This window comes from Cydia pomonella, chromosome 5, assembly GCF_033807575.1.
Source record: "Cydia pomonella isolate Wapato2018A chromosome 5, ilCydPomo1, whole genome shotgun sequence".
Classification (NCBI taxonomy): Eukaryota; Metazoa; Arthropoda; class Insecta; order Lepidoptera; family Tortricidae; genus Cydia; species Cydia pomonella.
Genome location: NC_084707.1, coordinates 7,480,776 through 7,503,191, shown reverse-complemented (window position 1 = coordinate 7,503,191; position 22,416 = coordinate 7,480,776). Strand labels below are relative to the sequence as shown.

The following is a 22,416-nucleotide window of genomic DNA, read 5'->3' as shown; positions in this document are numbered from 1 at the left end:
TAGGTTTGTTCATATCTATCTAATATAAAAATAAAACTCGTTTATGGCTTTTAAAGGCTTTCCTTTTACTTTTAAAATTTCTTGCTTAATTACTCAGTTCATAATAAATACAACACACCACTATAAAAATATACAAATAAAAACGCACGTATAAAATATCTAATTTTGTAAAATATATCACACCGCCTTCAGCCATTATTGTATTGTCGAACAGTATTTTGAAATTTTGCGATATTCCTGATCGAAAATAAGTAGATTTACAATTGTTTTTATTGTCAAATTCGTTTCCAGAAGTGTGCAAACACTGTTTCTTTACCACCTTCACGGTTCACTCCTTATCTATTTGATTACCTCAGGTCTCAAATATAAATATTTATATAGGCTTATTATAGTTATAATGTAAATGGACTCGAGATTACATTTGAATCATTTTCAAGGAGATAGTAAAAGTGCAAAGCGGATACAAATAGAGGTACTGCCATACTAGCGCTCTTTATATCTTTGAAATAAGAATCATTCCAAATTCCAGTGCCAATATTTGGTTCCATTTTATTTTCTGTTAAATATTTTGAGGACTTTACGACAATAGAATTTCATATTTCAGATTATAATACGATAAAACAAAATGTGGAATCTAAAGAAAATATAAAAAGTTAAGTGAAAGTAGATTGCGGCAACCGTAAAATGATTAGAATTAGACCAAGATAACACTGCAGCGATTTTGATTTGAAACTGTGCAAGTGTTATTTATACGTTATAATTCCATAGAAGTTTTATGTTTAGAATAACACTTGCACAGTCTGTGATATCAAAAGCGTTGCAGAGTTATCTTGGTCTAACTCTAATATAGTTTAGCAAATCAATTTATTAGTAGAAAACACAATAAAGCGAGAAATTACGGTCATTTTATCATTAACAGTGTTTGCCACAATAATGTAAGTTGTATACCAGCTCTCTTTTTTATTTTCCGCACTCGATCTTAATTTTAGCATATTATATGTTTGTTGTTTGTTTAGAACTTATGAAAATATTTTCTCTTGGCCTATCTTTTCCGCTAGCAGGGCAGTAGGTATGATATCAAAGTATGGTTACTTCTTCGTCAACCGCGGCGGCCGGTCGTGCTGCCGACGCAGTCTCGTGGGTGGTTCGTCCGTGTACAGTCTCCGGTCTCGCCTCTCCTCGGCGTCCGTTCTTAACATTGCTCCCTGTAAAAATGAACGTGCGATGTAAACGCCCATTTACATGGCACGAGTTTCTGGTACGTTCTTGGGATTAGCAATATTATAACCGCGTACGATTGGGTCGCAAATACTATTGTGCAGTATCAAACAGATAGTGACGAAAGTGGCCATTATTAAACATACACACAAATCTAACAAAGATATCCTACGATATATTTTGCCACATTGGCAGTAACAATATGTTTTACTAGCGACCCGCCCCGGCTTTGCACGGGGGTACCTAAGTAAGAGCGTAATTGTTTCTAGCATGATTAGTAAACATCTTCATATTTCAACCAATTTGCACAAAACCTTAACAAAATACACATAAATCTTGCTCCATAATTACTCTATTTATAAGTGAAAACCACAGAAAAAACCGCTCAAAAGGTTTTCAGATTATCGCGAACATACAGAATTACAGATATACCAGCAGACAGATGCGGCGGGAGAATTTGTTTTATAAGGTGTAGGTTGCTGACTGTATTTAACATGGTGATTTATGATGATGATGAATTTGCTCTTGTTAATGATGTAACGTCGAGGCGAGAAATTAAGGGACGAACCAACCTGCTCGCAAGTTTTGAGATAAAGGTTTAATACCACCAGTAGTGCTAAGATGGTCGGCTCTTTATCATTTGTCACCATGCCTGTCACGTTCTAATAAGTATGTAAGCGCGAAAGTGACGGGCATAGTAACGAGTGATAAAAATAGAACCATGATGCCACCGCTGGGTGCGTAGCCAACATGCCAATCGTTTACGCTCCGTAGCGAACGAAACTCAACTGTTACGGTCGCACTAATTTGGAAGACTGATAGAGAGAGATGACTCAGATGACTATGCTATTTACGCTACGGAGGTGGAGCGTTGACGATTGGCGTGTTGTCCAAGCACCCAGTACAGAGGAATAGAGACTGATGTCTGTCTGTTCAGTCTGTTTTGTCTGGTCAGACATAAAACTTGAAATACATGATATAGGTACAAGTATTTTAATATTTTGTTTCTAATCAAACATTGACATTCGTGGACATTTATTATGGAAGAATATTTATTTTGACTTCCTTCCTGGTACATACATTCAAAAGGAAGCGTTGCTTTGTCCTGTGTTATATATGAATAGTTAAGTACCTACATGAAATAACTTCTTTATAAGCGAATGAAGACCTAACTTTCGCATAATGAGATAAAATATGTACAAAGTGAAAACAGGATGTCGCAGACTGCATGACCAGTAGGTATTATTAAATTTAGTGCCGGGGTCAAAACACATTTTTTTTATACTACGTCGGTGGCAAACAAGCATACGGCCTGCCTGATGGTAAGCAGTCTCCGTAGCCTATGTACACCTGCAACTCCAGACTTACTTTACTCTTTTCAAAACACATGATCCGTAATTTCTGATGTATTATCCGTATAAATAATTTGATGTCATAATAACCGCTTTTGTAGTATGATCTTTATGTTTGGGTAAAAAAAAACATTAGATAATAATAATAAGAAGTAATACTTACATTATCCGTTATATTCAAAGCACAAAGTTATCTTAGAACTACATATGATGACAAGATGAGTTTTAATATAATTGCATGAGACTGACATATTGAAATAAATAAAACACGATGAAGATATTTTAAATTTAGTATTCTTACCTTCATACTTCTTATACCAAAGTCCGTTCGCCGCTCTCTAAATTGTGAGATACTTACAGACATACCATAAAAATCTCCCTCTTCTACTTCTCATGTTTTATTTCCGTTCCCCACAATTTAATTCGGCGACCGTAGATAAACGACTGCAATGGGGTTGGTCGGTCGAAGTATTTTACAAAAGGTGCCAGCATAGGTTTATCCTGCCAATCCTACGAATGTCAAATTCTTGTTTTTTTATGGAGTTTTATAGCCTTATCGAGTTTTCAAGTGTGATTACTGCATTTACTGTTGGCACGGTAGACCTAAAGACAGGTAAAAATTATGCTGGTACCATCTATCAAAAACTTTGACAGTTGCCAACTCCATGGGATCTATAGGAAAGAACTATACCTTATGCTCCTTCCTTCTTGTCCGTGGTACCGCGGTTGCTGCGCTCACGAGGTCTCCAGTCGACCGCCGCTCTGCCACCGCCTGGTGCTCAACGTTACAGGGACAACTAAACAAACAATAAATATCAACAAATAAAAACTTTCACGTGTAAATACATATCGCAGTATTTAAATTTTTAGCAAAATATCACTAATTAAAAGCTCTGGTACACCTGGCACAGATCATATAATAGTTCTCCCCTGGGTTGGATTTCTGCGTCGTTCTAGGTAAGAAACATAAGTAGGGTACCTATGTAGGTACCACAAGGTCTAAAAAGGTATGATTGCAGATCAAAAATAAAGGTAATGGAAACTCCAATAACTAAGTAATATGCTTTACACAATTTTACAGGAATAAGTTAATTGCCTATGCTTTAGTAATCCAACAAATACTGTTCTGTGTAGTACAATTCAGAGTTAACCACGTGCGTTAAAAATGTCAAAATATAATTTCCTGTTTCCTGTTTGCGGCGTGGCAATAGCACCATTAAATATATAAGCATACCTATAACATTATTTGAAACGTTTATGTTCTTTTCTATCGACGGCGCCGATTTCACTAAGGTCTTTTTGCACTTCGTACCTCCAGCGGTACCTAGGATATCCAGAAGGTTTTGACCATTTGATGGTAAGCCAGACTACGTCCACCAGCTATCGGAGTCTGGCTTTTGCTTCTCTGATAATATTCGGTTCGGACACCAGATATTCAATTTTCTAGTTTCTACAGAGTCTCCAATTCAATCTACATATACGCACAAATAAAGTCATACAAATAGATATTGTACCTGCAATTGTTCTCTGGAGTCTTTCGTATTGGCAGCGGCTTGACCTCGGACAAAGTAGCAGGCGTGCTTCTGCATACTGCTTCTCTCACTTCTTCGAGGCGCCGCTTCTCTAGGGCCACTTTACGATCTAATTCCGCCACTAAAATCACAAAGTAATACATTCAACTAAATATATCCTTACACAGTCGCGGTATAGAGGTACTGGCATATAACTCACAACATAAACCATTAGTTTGAACTTTGGATTTTATTCATATATATTTTTCACCACACCAACTGGTAAAGCCCCTCTTGAGTGTTCGAAAACTAAAGAAAGAGTTGCATTTTATCCACATGTGGGATGTGGGGCAAAGTAATCAGATACAAATTTTGAGTTGTTTCCTCATGTTAGCTGGTAGAATTGACTTATAAATGATAATTTTGGTTTATACATTTTTTATACATTCATTTGGATTTGATTTCGTTTGATGTTTTTGGTATTTCATAGTTAGTATTTTCCTTGCGTTGGTGTGGTGAAAATATTGTTTCACTCCGAGGCAAAGTTTGTTTAACCCTCGTGCTTTGAAACCCTCGCAAAGCTCAAGATTAGACAATAAAGAAAATTGAATTGATTACACTTCTCGAACCACTCGTTACGCTCGTGGTTCTATTTTGGAATCTTTCGCTTGTTTGGGTATCAATATTACACGGTTAAACAACAGCTTTGCCCCCTAGTAAAACAAATAACTATTTATTCATCAAATGTTGTTGAGCTTGAGTTGAACCCCTAAAAAGGGTTTTTGGATGCTCAGTCACACACTTAGGTAAAAAAATATGACTATCACTCAGACAATGTCGCTATTCGTAAGTTTAAATAAAATGAAACCTACGACTGATGGATTTAGTTATTGCTGCTTATTCGTTCTACAAAATTTATCACTAATTTGACAAACGATAATTAGTAATGTTTTTAACCCTTTCTCTTGCATTGACTTGATATAAAGTCAGTACATTTCGTGCCCCACACGCCACGACTTCATATCAAGTCGAGCTTTTGGTCAGGTTTGTATACGTGCAATTTTTGACGTGGCGTTGATGACACTTTATTACTTCATTGACGTGGCGGCGAAAAGGTTAACCTGTCTACATTGCATAACATAGGATTACTATACATACTATGTTGTTGAGCAAATTTTTGTTTCTTAATTAACTCAACTTCTAAAGAGTCAAGTTTCTTCTGAAGTGCTTCTTCCTTGTTGAGCTTTTGCTTCCAAATACGACACACTTTGAGATGCAGGAAAGACAACTCTTGAGTATCCAGAGCCTGACGAAGTAAATTCACTAATTAATTTATTAAATTTAAGACAAAAAGCCAATCTGTGAAAAACTTAAAAGGTACTAGACATATTTTGATGTGGTTTCACTTAATACACATAAAGAGAGTTCTTTATAGTACCTACATATGTAGGTACTTTGATCCTGTAGATCAACTGTAGATGATCTTAGTGCCTATGTTATTTTTGCATATAAATGAACGATAAGATATTAAAATGTTTGAGAAATTGGTATATGAATTTAGATCGGATGACTCAGATAATTGAGTTAAGATTTAATGTGACGAGTGACTCGTTATAAACCTTTATCTATGGCCAAAGGAAATTATCTAGTTAAATTTTGACGATCGGTCTGGCCTAGTGGGTAGTGACCCTGCCTATGAAGCCTATGTTCCTGGGTTCGAATCCCGGTAAGGGCATTTATTCGTATGATGAGCACAGATATTTGTTCCTGAGTCATGGGTGTTTTCTATGTATTTATGTATTTGTATATTATATATATATCGTTGTCTGAGCAGCCACAACACCTTCAAGCCTTCTTGAGCTTACCGTGGGACTTAGCTAATTTGTGCAAGAATAAAGTTTCTTAAACAAAATCTTACTACCTATGCTATTATTTTACTCTACTATTTCTAACCTCCATATGACCGTTTGTGATCTTCGTAGCAATATACTTCAGGTAAGTTGTCTCAGCCAGTTTCCTTTGCTCAACATCGACTTGCTCGAATATGTTCCGGATCGTGTCCGAAATGTTGATGTCCAAGGAACAGGTGCACGGACCAATTGCCCGCATTTTAGGCTTCACGTCGAATGCTTCAAGGGCGGTCTTGGTTAGCACTTTTGTGTCAGATTGTTGTTTTGTCCTAGGTTTTGTGACTTCAAGAAAACCTTCGCATTTAGTTGGTATCTAAAAATTGTTTGATGTATTATCATTGGTTCGTAATAGAAAAACAACGCTATATCGCCTCTTCCTTTATGTATATTTAGCAAAATTTCATTCATGGAACAAATAAATAAACTTGGATTTAATGGTGTCATACATTATTTACCTATCAACCATAAGGCCTTACAAAAAAAAACGAAAATAATTGTAGTTTCAATTTTTAAAAAACTTCTCATTTCAATATTCTACCATTCCAAAAAACGCACTCAACAAGAAGTAATTGCCACCTGACTTCATTCGAACTTCAACAAAGTTCAAGTGAATGTAGAATTGTCGATACTTACCTCATCAAGTAATGAAGAACTATTGAGACTCATTTTCGATTTAAGTGACATACATTCTTTTTCAAGCTTTTCGGTTTTGCGCATTGCTTCTATGCTCATTGTTCTTAAATTTTCAACTTCATTTTCATGAACTCTCACAACATCACGCAAAGTTTCTTCGTGAATACTCTGTATACTCATAACACCCTGATTGTGCTCGTTAATTATATTTTTTATGTGCCTATCGTACTGTATTTTTATTGCTTCAATCTGCATTTTATGGTCTTTTTCTGCGTCGTCTACAGATTTCCTTAAACCGGCTATAACTTCTTCATAAAATTTATTATTTGTATCTAAGTTTACCATTACGCTTTGATCGACAGATTTTGGACGACTTTTTCTAGCTTCGCCAGTAATCTCGATTTTATTAAGCGCTGTCCATGGTTGAATCATGTCATTGGCATATCTTTCGTTACTCATAGTTGATATTAAATAGTTACCTGAATTTTCTGCAGGATCCGGCGTCAAAGAATTCAAAATATACGTAAGTGCAAAATCACTCCGCCTTTCTTGCACGTTGTTATCATTATTACCATCGTCACACAAGTTAGAACTACTTTTTGAAATTTTAAGAAAAACATCAGCTTCTAAACGTGCTAGGGCATCCTGGTGGGATTTTTCACTATCACTTTTTTTCTCTTTTAAATAATCAATGCTATCATCAGAGCCATTCTTTGTTTTGGTTTTCTTATCGGGTACTAAGCGACCCTTGTGGCGTGGTTTATCATTTTCGCTTAGTGCAAGTTTTTGATGTGGCAATTTGCTAATGCGATCTTTTGTTTTCTTCTCAGTTGCCAAATAATCTTTGTTACTTTCACGGGATACTAAGCCTTCTAAAGGATCATCATATACAATTTCTTTCTGCGATGCTTTACTAGTTTTGACTCTTCGCTTTGATTTTGACAAATCAAGGCCTATATTATCGTCAGATTTATCAAAACCATCTAGTTTAACAATGTGTTCTGAAGTTTTGCCAGTTTTTGGGTCATTTTGACCATCGGTAACAAAACGGAATGATGCTTCATCCTTTTTGAAACCAGATTTTTGTAGTTTTTCCACAAACGTGAAAATTTGTTGTGGCTTTGTCACCCTTACTTTGCGGTCTTCAAAAACAATAAATTGGCCTAGAGTATCATTTGTTTTATCAGCCGATATTCTGCTGTCTGACGGGCTGCTGGATTTATTTGATGATGAATCTTTGGAGGGTAATTCTATGAAACTACGTGACTTCATGTAAAAATCATCAGCATTTGAAATCGTTGGCAGTGATATTTTTCCAGATTTATTATCGCGTTCGCTAGACGAAGGAATCTGTACCGTTGTATCGGATAGGGGTTCCTGTATTGGATCACTGTAAGTATCAAGAGTAGAAGAATCTATAGAATTATTGTCATTATCTGTAGTAAATACATTTGAATTGCTCTCAACTCCTACTCTAGGTAAATTTATGTTTAGTTTTAATTTTGTTGTATCGGTTTCTTTTTTATTGGAATGTAATGAAATAGTACTACTATTCTCAAATTTCACATTAGATTTTACATGTCTCCTATCGCTATCGTCACTTTTCTTTTCAGGTATTTCAACATGCTTTTCATTTTGAGATTTTGCTGTTGTTTGGCGCTCACTATAATTTTCCGTGGGTTTAATTACATCACTAATGGAAATATTATTTTTCATATTTGGATAAACGTCATCACTTGTTTGTCCGTAAGTTTCCAATGAATTTTGTTTTCGAATACTGATACCAATCATTTTAGATGAATTTTTTATACCATCCGACGGACTGTGATAGATATCAACCAAACCTTCAATACTCGTGCCAGTCCCCATGTCTTCTGAGTTATAAGAATCATTAGACTCGGATAAATTATTACTCATCTCATGTGATTCATCGACGTATGAACTTATGTATGTACTTGCCGATAGAGAAGGAATCGAATGATGTTCTAATAACCCTGGTCCAAGTCGTTTCATTTTATAATCTAAATAACTGGACCTGACAAAATCAAACGTTGGCGTGGTTTCGGCTGCTAATATTTGGACCTCATTAAGTAATGGTGGTTTATGTTGAGGTAAAAGGTCATACATTGGTTTGATAGAATCTCTATGTCCAGGTTTATTTATTTTTGTTAGATCATACTGAGCCACTTCATCTGAACTTTTTGTTGTAGAACCAGTTAGATCAAAGAATGAGTGATGCTGAACATTATCTGTCTGTGATGAAATGTCTCTTTTTCCTGAGGCTTTCTTGGCGCATTGGTCTTTGGCCAAACTATCAAAATTTAATTTTATTTCAGAAATCTCTTTAGTTTTGCTTTCTAATTCAGCGATAAGATTTTGTGTAATGCTGTCCTTTTCATCATTCTCAGCCGTACTCTTGCTAAGTTTTTCTTGTAATTCACTTATATTAGAATGAGCGACCTGATACAAATCTTTAAGAGACTGAATCTCGTCTTGTAGAGTCATAATGTATTTTTCTGTCGATTCATGAATTTTATCAAAAATAAGTTGTTGATTTGAAATTTCAGCACGTAAATCTTTGATTATATCCCCATCTAGCGATATTTGCTTATTTAATTCATTTTTCAGGTCAATTAATTGTTTTTTCCAAACTATTTTTTTCATTTAGTACGTCTTCTTTTTCATTAAGTATCCTTTGCTTCTCATTTTCGAAATATGTTTTGGTTTCGTCGGCTTTGTTTAATACCAACTGCGATGAAGCTTGTACTTTAGCTAAAGTTTGTTCTAAAGATAATGTTTTTGCATGTCTTGCCTCGAAAGCTCTTCTAATTCTATCAATCGAATGTAAAATGCGTTCTATTTCACAATCATCTGAATTTAGTTCACTGTCACCAACGCTAAATATTTCGAGTTGTTTAATGTCAGTAACTATTATTTCTCGATCATTTTTCAAATCTTCAATTTCAGATAAATAGCTTAGCTTATTTTTAGATGATAGTTCATACTGTGATTTTGTAATTGATAATTGATCTTCTAATTTTGATTTACTTTGCTGAAGGACTGCTAATTCCAACTTCAAATTGTGCGATGCTTTTGAATCTGTAAATAGATAATAGACACGTGAGAGCGCTTCTTCGTGAAAAACCTTAATTTTTGCCACGATGGCAAATAAGTGTAATACGGCATCGGCATACGGTCTATCATATAATTTAAGCATGTCGTTTTAAAATGAGAGCGTAATTTCGATTGTATGGGAGCGGCAGCGTTTTGGCAGCGGGTTCTTGTGACGATGACGCTTAACAACACCCGGACACTATTAAGGCGCCTTGGGTTCGAGTTCTTCTCCGAACGCAGCTCGCTAAGCATTCAGCGGAATGGTGGTTCGGGCCCGGATCACGGATATCAATGTTATTAAATTGTTATTATTAGTTCGTTTATTTAAAAAAAAGCGGATCCCTTTGTTAGGCATAATTATTGAAAGTCATATTGTAATGATAGTCATATTCTCATTAGTCATAACTCTGAAACCAGACTAACTCTGAATTCAGGAATTTCCTTAGGTTATTCTATAGATAGGTTAGGCTAGGTTTGTTTGATGCCAATCCTGAAAAGTTACGCGTTTCTGAGAAAAACCAAATTATGCCTAATGAAAATGCGGACAAACAATACATTATGACTTAAAACTTTATGGGAAACAATAGAGACCCAAAACAAATTTTTATCAATGAGTTCGAGTAAATATAAATCACGCGATTTTAGAAGCAATTTGAATATTATTAGCTTTTGTGTAAAAGCATGTAGGTGCAATTTTTTAATGATGCGTGACGACCCGACCTATGTTCGATTTTTTGTATCTAGCGATAGTTAGGTAACGAATAGATGAAGTTAGAGCAAGGGCAGCCACTGAGACTGTTGTGTTGATGTTGTGAAGCACGTCACCATCCGATGATGACCACGACCATTCTTTCAATAGTGAAATGACTAAGAAGAAGATGACTTAATACTTACGATGTGCCTCTATCTGCTGGCGTGCTTGTTCGATGCTAAGATTTGTGTTTTTAATGTCATTGCCAGCATCAAGGGCTTGCTCTAGAAGATATTGCAGCTTTTGCACTTCGTCTTGCAAAGCGTTGATATGATTCTGCATAGCCGCTATCTTGTGGTCCCGCGCGTTTATCTCATCTTCGAAATTCAAAATTACTTGTTCCTATTTTGAAATAAACACACACTGTTAGTACTTACTATAATATACTTATATACCCCCTTTTTATTGCTAGTGGCTCAGTGAGACCTTTTGAATCCCCACAGCGCCGCGATTTAGGAACATTTCCAAAAGCTGAATCGATAAAAAAAATCTGTATAACTCTCAAACCTGCTCATGAGAATCGGTTGAGAAATGCGATCAGTTGAGGAAAACATTCGGAAAGTGAAACGGAGACGTTCGCTCTATTTCGGTTAATTAGCCTTAGAAAGGCCCAGTTAAAGTATGTGCACCTACATGAAGTAACCAGACATAATTACCGATTCGTCCAATTTATGCAGCAACTCCCTAATCTCCTTTTGGGCATCATTTTTTTCAATTCTCATTTTTTGGATTTCTTTTGTTACATCAGCTAGTGGTTTATATTCTGAGGGGCTCGATTGCATAAGCTGAAACATGTTTTTATTAAGTATGTTATTTCATAATCAGTAATAAAACGAAATAATTTGTGTGATTGAGCTTTAGTCTCCTTTGCTTACTAATCTCGAATATGCAAGAGCGATAGAGGCAGATAAAGATTTTCTTTTCGGATGTTGGCGGTAGATCCCCAGCTTAGTACGGAAAAACTTATTAAAAGTAAGTTAAGCTAAAGAAAATTGTGAAGCAAATTAAATATCGCTCCGTACGGCTCCGTAATTTAGGAGATAATTCTGTTTGCCAACTCAGTTACCTCATAGCACTATCTAGTTCGGCTATCAAATTCGAAAGCACGATTTTGTCTTCGAATTCACATTTCTTCTACAATCGGAAATTGTTTGTACCTAAGATTTAAGTCGTTACATTAGGTACGTACATTCAGCTGCAGAGAAAAGGGGTATAGAAGAAAGAAGTTTATATGCTAAGCGAAGAGTGTTACTGGCTGTAAAATGTATAACTGATTAATGAAAAACAAGTAGAAAAAAACTGATTTTTTTACCCTATTAAGTACCCTTTGTCACTACCACATCCGAAAGGAATTTAATGGCATCCTCATGATATTATTATTGTTAAATGGTGGTAAAACATAACCACACCCCGGACGGTGGTGGAGGCGTGGAGGTGGGGGCAATTTAGGTTTGATAATAGTGCAAAGGTAAATAAAAGTTGAAAATCAGGCAGATATGTCTGCATTAAAATTTATTAAATTTGCAGACATTCATTCAGATAGCCTGATTTTCAACTTTGATTTGCCTTTGCACTATTGTCATACCCTCAATTGCCGCCGTCGGTCCGGGACTTGAACATGACCCATCCTCGGCAATCTACTGTATTGTTATTGGTGTTCATTAAATACCTGATTCCGTGTGTTGACTAACGCCTTCTCTAAATCATTGTTATGGGCCAAAAGATCGTCAGTTCTGTTCTGCAGCTCCCTCTTCTCTTCTTGTATTTTTTGAAAATCTAATAACTGAGCATCTAGTTCCTTCTGCAATCTTTCTTTTTCTAATTTTATCCCGTCATGATCTGTTTTCAATTCTTGAAGTTCGCTTTCTAATTTGTTGTGAAATTGCAATTTTTCAATTAAAACTGAGCTTTCTCTCCTGTATCTATCCAGTTCAGTTTGATGTAGTTCATTTTCATTTGCCAATGTCCTTATGTTATTAGTTGCTTGTAAGTGATGAGATTTTAAAGTATCAAGCTCTTCCATTAACGATTTGTTTTCTTCTATTTTACGGTCTAATATATCGTGCATATGGTTCAGTTCTTGTTCTTTAATTTTAAAACTATGCTCTAGTTCTGTCTTTTCTTTCAATAAATCAGCGATGGCTTTCTTCAAATCCGATAATTCGTGTTCAAGATTAGAAAGTCTTGCACATTCCGTTTTCAACGCCTTGTTTTCATCCTGTAGATGATTTATTTGCTGTTTTAATAAATCGTTGTTCGAATGTAGTCTTGTTAATTCGCCTTGGATAGATTCAGATTGCTTTAAAAGTTCACCACTTTCTTTTTTATTCAGCTTTATTGAGTATATTGCACTTTCAAGTTGAGAAGCTTTTTTTCTTAATTCTTTTTCCAGACCATTTTTCTCTTTACTTAATTGTTCAAAAGCATTTTTTAAATTCATAAATTGTTGAGAAATATCTTCTAGTTCAGATAATTTTGTCTCCATTAAAGAGCTCTCTCTTTTAAAAATTTCTAGGGATTTTTTATTATAGGCATCTTCATTTTGCAATCGATTCAAGTCGCTTTTAAGCTTTTCGTTTTCTTCCAGTTTTGCCTTCAAAAGTATTTTCAAGGATTCATATTCACGCATTTTCTCTTCTATATCATTTGATAGATCTTCTTGTTTTTGGACAAAGTCATCGTAGTCTTTAACCTTTCTCAAAAATTCATGACTCTCTCGTCGTGATAAGTTTACATGATCTTTATATTTTTCACCTAATAATTCAAGTTGACTGCAGACATTTTGATTTTCATCTGTCAATTTGTGAATTTCTAAAGACTTAATTTTAATCACTCCCATGAGATTTTCAACAGCATCGGACTTATCCTTAATTTCCTCTCGTAATGCGCTATTTTCTTTCATAAGTATTTCTTTTTCCTTTTGAAAGCTATCGATATATCCTTCATATTGCTGATTTTGTTTAAACAAGTCTTCGTACGCGGCTACAAAAAAAATATTTGATAAAGTATCAAGTAGATAGCTCATTTTATTCTAATTCAAGGACTGATTTTGTGATTTATCTACTACTACTATCGGCCCATTATTAGCTTAATCTTACAATCCAAGCAAAAAGAAAAGGATAGATATTTGTTTGTAGTATGTGCACTAAATTAATACGGTAGGACAATAGTCAGCATCAATAGTAGCGGATGAAACAACGCACCATAATTATCTGCCACCCTGGAATGCTTTTCCAAATAGAGATATATCTCTTTGGTTTCTGCTCAAAAGTATCTCCTATAATCTAATGGTTTTTTTTTATACTACAATTATACTGTGGCAAACAAGCATACGGCTCGCCTGATGGTAGTCTCCGTAGCCTATGTACGCCTGCAACTCCAGAGGAATTACTTGCGCTTTGCCGACTCTTACACTCCGCACCCTCGTTGAGCTCTGGCAACCTTACTCACCGGCAGGAACACAACACAATCTAGTGTTATTTGGCTGCGGTTTTCTGTAAGGTACTTAAGGTAAGGTACTTCCTCAGTTGGGCTCTGCTCTAGATCTGAAAAGACATCCGCTGTGCTGTACCGTACCGTATCACACAAAGCGAGATGACATTCACAATGCCCATACCTCTCTTTTGGACGTAGTTTAAGGACGTACCCGGGTCCAGTGTAAAGTGGTTCAAAATGTCGAGACATATCTTTTTGTTAAGCTATTAGAGATTGGCAGATACTTTTGGCGCATAGTATGATCCCTTAACTTTGATGCTGACATTGTTGACTGTACATTAGTACTTATTTTTAACTAGCGCATGCCCGGGACTTCGTCTGTGTGGTATGATAATGATTAGTAAAAACTATCTTAAATCCTTCCTCAGGCCTCAAAATGTCTCAATGCCAAATTTAATTGAAATCGGTTTAGCGATTTCACGCACTCTTCAGAGGTAACAGATAAACAGACATAGTTACTTTCGCGTTTATAATATTATATAATATTAGTAAACAACGATAATTTACTTCAATTTCAATTTTAGTTTAATTTGGTTTTTAGATTTACAAACAATTATAACTTTTATTATTATAGTAGGTAAAATATAGAATATGTTAAATGACGCTATTTAAAGACTAAATAAATAGTTAACCTCTCCACTTTGTGATTTCCGCTTCCAACTGGTTAATGCGTGACATTTTATCCTGAAATTCGTATTCTATTTCCTGATATTGTTTTAGTTGCTCTTTTAATGACTCGTTTTCTTTAGAAAGTGAAGTATCTTGAAGAGGTATCTTAAAACAAAATAAAAAAATATGTTTAGTAAAAATATCAAATACTTGTAAAAATCTTAATATTACTTTACTTTCGTACATTTTCAGGCTGTTGTTCAAGAAGTTTCACTATTTGTGAACTTAAACTTTTGATCTGCTGATCTTGGCACATACATTTACATTCAGATTCCTGTAGTTGGCATTGTAGGTCATTTTTGTCTTTTTCAAATGAGACATATAATTCATTTAATCTTTTTTCGAGTGACATGTTTTGAGTTCTCAGTTCGTCTATCGCATTAGCTTTTATATGATTTATTTCTGACTCTGCCTTTAATTTTGTTTCTAACCCAGATGATTCTTCTGCAAGTACTATATATTGTTGTTTTAAGCTATCTAGATCTTCAGATCGTTTTCGGTAATGTTCTTTCTCATTCCATAGTGAATTGTATTCCTTTAATTGACCTCGTAAACGTTCCAGTTCTAATTCCAGATCCTCATACTTTGCACATCGTACTCGTATGCAATCAGTTTCATGTTTAAAATTTTCGTAACAGTTCAATAAATCCTCATAGCATTCCTGAAGGTCTTTAATACGTTTTTGGTTCTCTTCATTAATAACAGAAGCTGTGTCGAACACCTGTTTGTCGGTGTCACTATCATAATCGTCGTCCTCATCAGGTGTGCTTTCTTTGCTTAGTATTTCTTTCATTTCTTCATGCTCCATAATGTCAGCTACTAGTTGGGATCTTTTTGTTGAATCTGAACTCATGCATTCAGTTGGCATTAGCCGATAGCTTTCCATTTTTGTGCTAACGTCAGCGTAATAACAAGGGCAGTCTTTTCCGCTGGTGCATTGAAATTCTTTCGAACACGGCGCAATCAACGCGAGGCAAAACTTCTCAAGCACCTTCATCTTAAACAGTATTTTCCCTTTTATGTCGATGCAGCGAATGTCCTTGCCAGCTGTCTGCAAAAGCGGTTTATTAATAACGCTATTTTATGTTAAATAGCATTTCTACTCGACGACATTGTACTCAACGGACCATAAGGTTAAGATATTGTTTGTACTTAGAGTTTTGGGACAGAACTCCGAAGATTTTCTCTAATGCCGTGTAGATATGCGCATAAATACCAAATGGCTCGCAGATATCATTTTCCATTATCTGAAAATATTTAAAGTGTACGTGAATACAATTAGTATTATTACTTATTACCTTTAACATTAACACAAAAATAATATCAAAATTACTAACCGCTAATGAATTACGCATAGCGTTCAACTTAGCATCTTTCGATATAATTTGTTCTTTCATTTCGTCTATCCTTGGGTCTTCTACAGCTATAATAGAGAATTGCGATCATAAGTTATTTTCAATTGACAAAAAACATGTATGGCTCAATGAAATACAGCAAAAAAAACTACATTTTCTAATCGGATATTCAATAAGCTTTCTTTAGAACGAACAAATGAATCAGTAGATCCTTAGTTCTTACTTAAGAGGGGGCGTAAAGACAGGAAATTATAAAGAAATAAAAGATATGTCGCGCCGCGCGAAAGTTGGGATGGAATATTTGGCGATTACGCGGGTTTTAACGTTTTACCTCAATAACTCTAATAATAAATATAAATTTTACGAGTCAAATCCCTCAGCTATGGTATGCAGCAATGAAAATAAATGTAAATTGAACATGTTTTCGTGATTTTGATGCTTAGTCTGCCTTGCAGCTAGATTACCTTTCTAGTGAATTTCACGGCATTTGCCCTTAATTAAAATGTGTAATAGTTCAATATAAAAACTACAATTTTGCTTTAGCCCCCTCTTAAGTATTTACATAAGTACTAAGGGCCAGTTGCACTAACCTCACTTGACGGACTGATCGGCAATCGGCAGTGAACTATGGAATGTCCCCAATTAGGGAACGTTTGATTGATGACAGGTGGTTTGGTACAACTGACCCTAAGAGCGATATTAATATTATGCAGCTATGCATGCTTCTTTAAACCTCCTTACAAAATATTTCATATGGACATATTGCAATTTTGTAAACGGCATATCAGTAAACTCACATACGCTCACGTCGCATGGGCACACTAGGGACGTCTGGTTGCCTTGCGTCGCCAAATCTTTGTCGAGCATCACAGTCCACTGTTGAATGATAAGAAAGATTCATTGGTTGTTTATCACAAACCATAAGGTGCCTGGGCATGTAGGTGGCTGGACGTCGTGAAAGCGGACGTGGAAGAGAACAATCTCACACCTGAGGATGCCGAAGACCGGGCAAAGTGGAGAAGATTGACTAGGAAAGCGGATCCTGGCGCTGGCCGGGAAAACGCTAGGTTGAAGAAGTTGAAGAATATGGTGCGATTTTTACTCTTTACACACTTTATACAATCAGTGAATTATTAATAATACTAAAATTAGTAAATATTTATGTCGCCATTGACACAAGGAAAAGTAAACTACATGTACGATTAAGGTATTTTAAATGCTTTATAATTTTATTTGGTATAAGCATACTAATAATAATTCGTAGAGGATATTTATTCCAGAATACTTCCTGTTTCACTTTAGTATTTACTTTTTTTCCTCTTTTGTAAATATGTGGGTATAATATATATTATATTATATATTGTATTTAAAACAAGATGAAAATATATTTAAAATAAACTTACTGCATCGCCACGCGATCGGTCAGACTAAAACAATAAAAAATATATTTTATTTAAATAATATTATTTTATATTAATTTAGGTTTAGACAAATACTTACTTCTGCTCCTTTCGATTTAATAGACTGAAAGCAACAATTATAATTAGTTATATGTGAGAAAAACATGAAAAAGTAGATTTATGTAATTTAACTCTTTATCAGGCTGACAGTTCAAAAATGAAAATCGAATGTCAGTCTTACTCATCGAAAATAGAACACAAGTTTGATTGAAGTGCCGTATGTGGGAAATATATCTCCCTTGGCCTGGTAAAGGGTTAAAAATATATAAATATACCATGGGACTTTCAAAATAAATTAAAAGTAATTAAAATAAGAAATACTTAAAAAAATAATTCACCCAATTAGCGCTGTACTGAACCTGCAAACAAATAAAAAAATAATTCTACAGGTTTTGCGTGCTCGCGCAGGTCCTTAGCCAACATGCCATTCGTCAACGCTCCATAGCGTAGCGTAGTAATCTCTATCACTCTTCCATATTAGTGCGACAGTGACAGTTCCATTTCGTTCGCTACGAAACGTTAGTGATTGGCACGTTGGCTACGCACCGCACCTAGCGGACAGGGTTGACTGTCCCTACTTGTTGCACTGCGAGGGATTGCGTTGTCCCATCAGCGTCATTTTGTTTTAAATTTAAGTTCGCTGTACCTACTAACCCTTTAGTTTGTGAATTCTACTTATAAAAATAATACCTATGTGTCCATGGTTACCCGAAATATAAATATTCAGGGCCTCCGCTAGCTGACGCGGACGCCCGCCGCGTGCGCACGCTTGCGGGTCCTGCTCCCAGACGAAATCCGTTGCACGCACCCGCGCCAGTTAACGCTGTTCGTACATTTTTTTTATTAGACGGGGCGTCCGTTCCGGGTAATCCCCGTCAGCTAGCGGAGGCCCTCATTCCTTCATTTTGCACACAACCTTCGGTATTTTAATAATACCGAAGGTTGTGTGATGTTTTATATTTTAATAATAAAACTTCCATTAGATCTACACTCAAACGACTTAGACTCACATTGAAATAATCAAAAACTTACGCTTTTAGACTTCCCAGTCTGAAAAAGAAACAATTTATGAAATGAATTTTGGATGTAAAACTTCTATTCTAAACAAATTATACAAACAAAAACTACTAGTAAATAGTAATTTGTGCTGTAACTTGAATGTTTATATATACTTTCACTGTTATTTCAATTGTTTTAATAAGTTCTTGGGAACTTTATTATTTCAAGTCAAATAAGAATCGGCCTAAAAATTAATTATTTACCTCAAACGACTCTGTCTCGAAGCCCTGAAAACAACAAAAATAATGAGATCATCAGCCTGGTGTACCATAGTTTTTCATATACCCAATAGTAGATTGTTAACCAAGGGTGGAAAGTGAACCATATCAGCCGAGATATTCTGGCGCTCGAACAAAGAGAGAGCGCCAATAGTTCGAGGGTGAGATGGTTACTTTTACCCGAGTTAAACACTCTACTTTTCATTTCGACTATGAGGAAAGTCAAACACAAACAAGAAATGTAGGTTATAAGTTATGACTGCAGGAACTGGCGCCATTTACATTTTGAACGGAAAAAATCTAAAACCATAGACAATCCGATCTTAAATTGGGTTGTGTCTTAAACGGCCTAAATGTATACGCGCCTTAAAACAAGTGGAACCGAATGAATGAATGTAATGATAATATTTTAAACATTTATATTGATTTATTAACATATATTTATGTTTATTTCATACATTTAAATATTAAATACAAGTAGTATATTAATTTTAATAATACTTGGTATGAAAATGCGGAAGCTATATGCTGCTGCTGTTAGCCGTTGCTCGAAGTACAAATTTTAAAAATTTAAGTTCCACTTTAGGGTGGGAAATGCAATTTTCCACCTGGCTATCCGCCTATGAAAGGTGAACTTTCCGATTAGGAGATATGAAAAGGTTATTTAGTTAATCAAATAAGAATGTAGGGTCAGTGTCAATATTTTCTCAGTATATGTAAGTCAACAAAACTATTTTTGTTGATAAAAGAATTCTTAAAAAAAAATGCGATTGGAGGCAAATCACATTCTTTCATTTTAAGAATATCGTTTACACAAAATTGGTTGCATTGTTTTATATAATAATTCATCCGCAGGGCAGCTTGTGGCGAGCTGTTGGGGAGTAACGACCCCACGGACCCGAGTACTCCCGAGAGTCGGTCAGGGGCTCCGTCTCCGGCGTGTCTTCGTCGGTCGGAGTGGACCCCAAGGGGACCCGCAGGACACTCAACTTTGGCTTGCCTTCATAGGCCGTCCAGAGAGAAGTCGTTAGAGCTAAATGCTCCAGGGGTGGAAGTGAAAAATTGCATAAGACGCGAGTTAGCACAGTGGCTGATGTCAGCCACTCGGTAGAAAGCGGCGTACACCCGTCGAAACCCTTGTGAGCCGCTCACACCGGTGTTGCTCCTGGACGTCTTCGCGACGGCAATTTCAGGGGCCCATCTAGTGAAAACATTGTTATGGCAGGTGACCGGACGTCTTTGCAATAACCCAGTCTCATTGTTCACCCAAACTTCAATCCATAGACCGTTATACTGTTCACATTTTAGGGTTCCGTAGCCAAATGGCAAAAAACGGAACCCTTATAGATTCGTCATGTCCGTCTGTCTGTCCGATTATTCTACAATGGTGCCAATGCCTGCTGCGACCGGTTCATGGGTGTCTATTGATGCGCCTGTGAACGGGTTCCAACAGGCGTTCTACATGACATTAAAGATCTCCAAGGGGCGTCTACGTGTTGGATCTATATCGCCACGCAAGCCTATCAAATGACCAGGATTTATATAGACCCGTGAAATCCAAGGAGATAGGAGATACAAAAATATAATAATATTCAGCCTATATATATTCCAAAGAACTGGGCATATCCTCAACCATTATGAAATTTAAGACAAGCTTTTTTTTAGTAATACATTATTAAGTTTATACAAAATAAACACTTACATCTGTATACGTTGACATATCCAGGTTCAAACACTGAAAAAATAATGTAGAGTTATCATTAACGAGTGTGCACACTAGATATTCGCGGGTCTTTCCATTTCCTTATTTCGCCTCGAATTATACATATATGTGACATTATCTATGCAAAGGGACCTTATTGTCGGTGGCGGTTACGTCATTATCAATGATGCTCCCATATTATAAACAACGCCGCGCTACGCAGTGCGCGCCATCGACAATAAGGTCCCATTTCATAGATAATGTCACATATTTTTACCATCGCAACAATCAGTACAAATTCAAAATATTTAGGTAAGTACTAGCCACATAAACTAACAGAACATAAACTCTAAGGGGAGGATTGTGTGATTTACATACTAGCAGAATCTATATTTCATGAAAACTTACCAAGTCGTCAAGGTCCTTATTAGCTTCTTTGATAGCTGCATGCTGAAATATAATATTCATTTAGTATTTCTATGTTCTCAGTAATATCCGCCTGGGGCGTGGGGGCCGTTACCGCGAAAATCAAAATTCGAAAATTGCGGGATCTTTCCCTTTTACTCCAACGAGGGTGTAGTAAGAGTAACAGAGAAATAGGCCCGCAATTTGCGAACTTCGATTTTCGCGGTTTTTGTGACTGTTTTCTAGATAGGTTATTAAAAAAAACTAAAGATTTTGGAAATTGGGTAATCGCGGTATAAGGTACATATTTCTCAGGTAGGAAAAATCTATTGCACTAATTTAAATGACTGTAGGGAATATTGCGCAAAACTCTGCGTAGGGGGCCAGCACTTGCACATACTATATATTTCGTTACATATATTTCGTTATTTGCGTCTCTACCACTCTTGCATATTCGAGCGATAAAGAGGCAGATAACGAAATTTCGATTTTCGCGTTTCGCGGTTGGCCTCTGTAAACAAACCGCCTGATGCATCAATGTCATAATGAAAACTTCTCAAAAGGCATAGTATGTATAAGTTACTCTATGGTTTACAATATGTGCTAGTGCTGCTTTCTGGTGGCAGAAACTTGCAGTAATACTCCCTATTGCGGTAATCGATGATAATATACCTAGGTAAGAAGTCTAAGCAATAAAAGGTTAAAGATTAAGGTTAAGGAAGTTAAGAAATTTACCTACATGTAATGGTACAAATTGCGCCGTTTACAATTGTTACTTCATTCATTCATTGTTGTTGCTCTGGTCATAAATATCGTAGAACCGTATAAAAGGCATGAAATTGTACTCACTGCTTTTGCGATTTCACATTTTTGTGCACAATCTAGATCCAATTCATCATAAGCAGCTAACATTTGCTCGAACTCCTCAATCTTACGTTTTAGCCTTCCTATCTCCAAGTTCTTAGATGCCATGAGCGTGTCAACAATCACTTTCGTAGGCACATACTTCACTGGTACTGATAGATCGTTATTTCGTTTTATCAGCTCTGTTAGGTGTTCCGTCTTCGAGGATCCGAAGTGTGACCATGCTCTGGCGTCCGTGCAAGACGCATACGCCTTTAACTTCCCTTCATTTCTCGGAGGCAAGTCACACAACTCCAAATCGTGGAATACGCGTTCTCTTTTTGTTATAAAAGACATCGTGACGCTTACTAGCCTTCTCCACTTACAATTAATATAATTTGTCTAAACATAAACGGTTCTAAAATAACTCTATTTTAAGTTTGTCTTCCATCCATTTAAACGAGACATTTTTGTATTGAAAATAACACCGTAAATTAATATATTTAGACTTATGGTAAATTGTATACGAAAATATCAAATGTTTTGAGCTGTCATAAATCGAGATGGAATGGTGGCTTGAAATGGAATGTGAGTTTCAAAATATTTGTTTTTTGATATGACATTTGGGAGCTTGACCGCTTTTAAATGACATTAAATATGTCACTTCTATGAAGATCGGCTTTTGCATCTATGGTAATAATACTAATAACCCCAGTTTGTT

General features: G+C 35.9%; 1 protein-coding gene across 1 annotated transcript; it reads right to left on the bottom strand.

The window, feature by feature from the left end:
• Positions 1–40: 40 nt before the first annotated feature.
• LOC133517600 (centromere-associated protein E-like) lies at positions 41–22,390 on the bottom strand. Its single transcript, XM_061850932.1, is given in 22 exon segments — positions 41–1,205; positions 3,262–3,367; positions 4,085–4,223; positions 5,240–5,387; positions 6,035–6,304; positions 6,625–9,267; positions 9,269–9,723; positions 10,633–10,831; positions 11,146–11,274; positions 12,159–13,471; positions 14,617–14,758; positions 14,838–15,704; positions 15,781–15,900; positions 15,991–16,076; positions 16,806–16,884; positions 17,412–17,435; positions 17,509–17,532; positions 18,501–18,518; positions 18,731–18,754; positions 20,448–20,480; positions 20,856–20,897; positions 21,702–22,390. Coding segments are annotated over 22 exon segments (7,329 nt in total). The 5' UTR covers positions 22,053–22,390; the 3' UTR covers positions 41–1,088.
• Positions 22,391–22,416: the final 26 nt, after the last annotated feature.